The sequence below is a fragment of the Miscanthus floridulus genome, chromosome 6 (assembly GCF_019320115.1).
Source record: "Miscanthus floridulus cultivar M001 chromosome 6, ASM1932011v1, whole genome shotgun sequence".
Classification (NCBI taxonomy): domain Eukaryota; kingdom Viridiplantae; phylum Streptophyta; class Magnoliopsida; order Poales; family Poaceae; genus Miscanthus; species Miscanthus floridulus.
In genome coordinates, this window is record NC_089585.1 from 9,408,347 (window position 1) to 9,412,052 (window position 3,706).

Consider the following 3,706-nt stretch of genomic DNA (forward strand, 5'->3'; position numbering starts at 1 on the left):
AAACAGCGGTAGCAGTGTCCAGCGGGCTAGGCGTGACTGCGAGGCTAGGCCAAGGTGCAGCAGTAGCCAGGGAGCAACACCCAGGCGTGATGGCGAGAAGGACTAGCAGCGGTGGCAACCAACGAACCTGGTGTGCACAGGTCCTTGCCGAGCTCTACCCTTCCTTCTTCCCCGTTGAGCTCCCTTCTCCCCTCATCAGATCCATAAAGGCCTGCATCGAGGGAGCTTCTACTTATTCCTTAGCTCAACCAGGGTCTATGATGTTGGGAGCTCCTTATCAGCTCGGTCAGTGCTGTGGTTGGCATAGCTACCACTGGCGATGGGAGGAGCGGCATGAGGGCTGGATTGTAGGTGCGGTGGAGAATTGCTGTGTATTTGCCAATTCCATCATATGAACCATCCAAACATGAATTGGTATTTGCATGTCATTAGATTCCAACTAGCAATATCAGCTACATCCAAACAATGGAATTGGTTTTGTAACCCATTTCCAAAGCTAGTCTGATTTGGTATTGGAATCCAATTCAATTCCAGAAGCTCGGTATCTACATCCAAATAGAGCCTTAGTGGAAAAGTGTGGAGAAAACAATATGAAGAAACATCAGTGTAAAAAACTTTATTGAATACTTAAATATGAAAGGTACATATCTATGAAATAAACGCTTCAAGGGTAGAAATGTCTAAGCAGGTCGATGTGCCAAGAGTTTGGGATGTCTCTTTCATCCATATCGCACAGTCTATAGGACCCTGGTTGGGTCACCGCCTTGACAATGAAGGGGCCCTCCCAAGGTGAGGAGAGCTTGTGCATCCCATCTGTCTTCTGTTTTCTGCGAAGTACTAAGTCTCCGACCACAAAGAATCGGCCATTGACATTATGGTTGTAGTATCTTCGTAAGTTGTTGAGGTATTTTGCCATCCGAACACAGGTGACCAGATGTTCCTCTTCTAAGCTGTCCACCTCAATGTCCAAACTAGCAGTTCTCGCATCGACGAACGAGTGCTTTAGCATCAGCTATGGCCGAGGGCCAATAGAAACCAGCTTGAAAAGCCTTTCTGACTAGTGTTCTAGAGGCCGCATGGTTGCTATAGGTGCCTGCATGGATCTCCTTGAGTATCTTCTCGCCTTCTTCTATGGAGACGCACTTCTGGAGTAGCTCCCTTTGGTGTTTTTGCGGTACAACTTCCCTTAAACTAGGATGTAATGCTTACTAAAAAAAGGTAAGGTGTTCTCTCTCTATGTTGTTAGCCGGGACATCTATAGTGGTGAGGTATTTGATGAAAGGTTCCTTCCAATCACTAGCTTGGCCTAGGGACTAGTTGCAACTATCTACTTGGCAGGGGGTTTTCTTTAATGCCTTCTTGTTCCTACTTGATGGAAGGGGCCACAAGGTCCTAGACGAACACTTTGGCTGGAACTTCAGCCTAGGTTGATCCTATCTTTGACAACTCATTAGTTGCTTGATTTTTGTCCCAGACCACGTGGTGGTATTCGATGCCATTGAATTTGTCTTCTAACTTTCTTATCATGGCAGTAGTAAGGGTCCATCTTCTCATTGATGCAATTACAATCCTTATTGAGCTGATTGATTACGAGTACAGAGTTGTCGTACACCTAGAGGCATTTAATGCTAAGCTCGATAGCTATATAGAGACCATGAAGTGCCACCTCATATTCAACGGTATTATTGGATGCTCAAAAGTGTAGGCAGAGGACATAGCAAAGCTTATCCCCCGATGGCGAGATGAAATATACGCCTGCCCCTAGCACCATCAAGGATGAGAGACTCGTCTAAGTATATGGTCCAGTGCTCGGGGTGGTCGACCGGGATAGGAGTCTGCATATCCATACACTCGGCGATGAAATTGGCGAGCGCCTACAACTTGATCATGTGGCGAGGCCTGAAGTCAATGGTATAGGTGCCGAGCTCGACCGCCCATTTAATAATGTGGTCACTGGCTTCCTTGTTGTGGAGGATGTCGCCGAGCGGGTACTCAGTGACTATTGCTATGTGGTAGCCATCAAAGAGTGGCGGGGCTTTTGAGATGTGATCAGGATGGCATATAGCAATTTTTGGACCAATGGGTAATGAGTCTTAGACTCGTTTAGGACCTCGCTGATGAAGTAGACTAGGCACTGGACTTTGTATGCATGTCTGGCCTCTTCTCGTTCAACAATGATGGCGGTGCTAACTACCCAGTTGGTCACTATGATGTAGATTAGTAGGGTTTCATCCTTTTTAGGGGTGGTGATGATCGTAGGTGTGGTGGGGAACTGCTTGAGCTCAGCGAATGCCTTGTCAGCGTCCTTCGACCAAACAAATTTCTCTTGAGCCTTGAGTAGCTTGAAGAAGGGGATTCCCTTTTTGCCTAGACAAGATATGAAATGACTTAAAGCTGCCATGCACCCCATTAGCTTCTGGACATCCTTGATGTAGGTCGGTGGCTTCATGTTGATCACCACTGTTATCTTCTCTGGGTTGGCTTTGATGTCGCAGCGATTGACGATGTTGCCTAGTAGGATACCAGATGGAACACCGAAAATGCACTTAGTGGGATTCAGCTTCTATTGGTATGCTTTCAGGACTTTGAAAACTTCGGTGAGGTCAGCGATGAGGGTGTCAGCGGTTCGAGACTTGACCACCATGTTATCGACATAAGCCTCGATGTTCTTCCCGGTCTAGTGTATAAGGAAGTGTTGGATGGCTCTTTGATAGGTCATACCCATGTTCTTGAGCCCGTAGGACATCGTCGTGTAGCAGTAGGTGTCGAAGGGCATGATGAATGATGTCTTGATCTGGTCTTCTTCCTTTAATGCGATTTGGTGATAACTAGAGTAGCAATCTAAAAAGCATAGGAGCTCGCAGCCGACCGTAGAGTCTATGACCTTGTCAATGCAAGGTAGGCCAAAGGGGTCTTTAGGGCAGTGTTTATTGAGATCAGTGTAATCGATGCACATTCTCTATTCTTTATTCTTTTTTCTTACAAGATCCGAGTTGGCTAGCCACTCCAGATGATACACCTCTTTAATAAATCCGTTGGCTAAGAGCTAAGTTATCTCTACCATAATGGCCTCCTTCTTGTCCTATGTGAATCGTCGAAGCTTTTGCTTAATAGGCTTGGCGGTCGCTGAGATGTTTAAGGAGTGCTCGATCAGCTCTCGAGGCACGCATAGCATGTCCGCAAGTTTTCATGCGAACATGTCAACATGCTCCATTAGAAAGCTAATGAGCGTGTCTTCCTATTTGGGTTCGAGGCTGGCCCTGATCTGAGCAGTCTTGGACTGGTCACCAGGGACAAGGGCCACTTCCTTCACGTCCTTGGACTTGGTCGAAGCTTGAGCGCCCTCCATGGTTGGGATCTCCAGCTCCTCTAGAGAGATCAGCTGTGAAGCCATGATGTAGTCCTACATACAGAAGGAGATGTTGGTTGCCTCAGTGAGCGTGAAGCTTTCCTTCTCATAGTTGTAGGAGATGTCGAGGTTGGTGCATAGGGAGATAACCCCCTGTTTCATTGGCATCTTCAGCACTAGGTACGTATAGTATGGCACGGCCATGAACTTGGCAAGAGCTAGTCAGACAAGGATGGCATGGTATGCCGTGTTGAAATCGGCAATGAGGAAGTTGACGTAATCGACGCAAAAATGCTTGGGGGTGCCGAACTAAATCAACAGTGTAATTTGTCCTAGGGGTAGGGATGCCTTCTTAGG

General features: G+C 47.0%; 1 protein-coding gene across 1 annotated transcript in view; it reads right to left on the reverse strand.

The window, feature by feature from the left end:
• Positions 1-3,394, reverse strand: part of LOC136460189 (uncharacterized) — a 20,377-nt gene extending 16,983 nt beyond the window's left edge. The window contains exons 1-3 of the mRNA XM_066459991.1: positions 3,260-3,394; positions 2,722-2,806; positions 2,195-2,511 (exon numbers count right to left, since the gene is read on the reverse strand). Coding sequence (XP_066316088.1) covers positions 2,195-2,511; positions 2,722-2,806; positions 3,260-3,394 — 537 coding nt within the window. The remainder of the gene's footprint in view (positions 1-2,194; positions 2,512-2,721; positions 2,807-3,259) is intronic.
• Between the last annotated feature and the right edge of the window lie 312 nt (positions 3,395-3,706).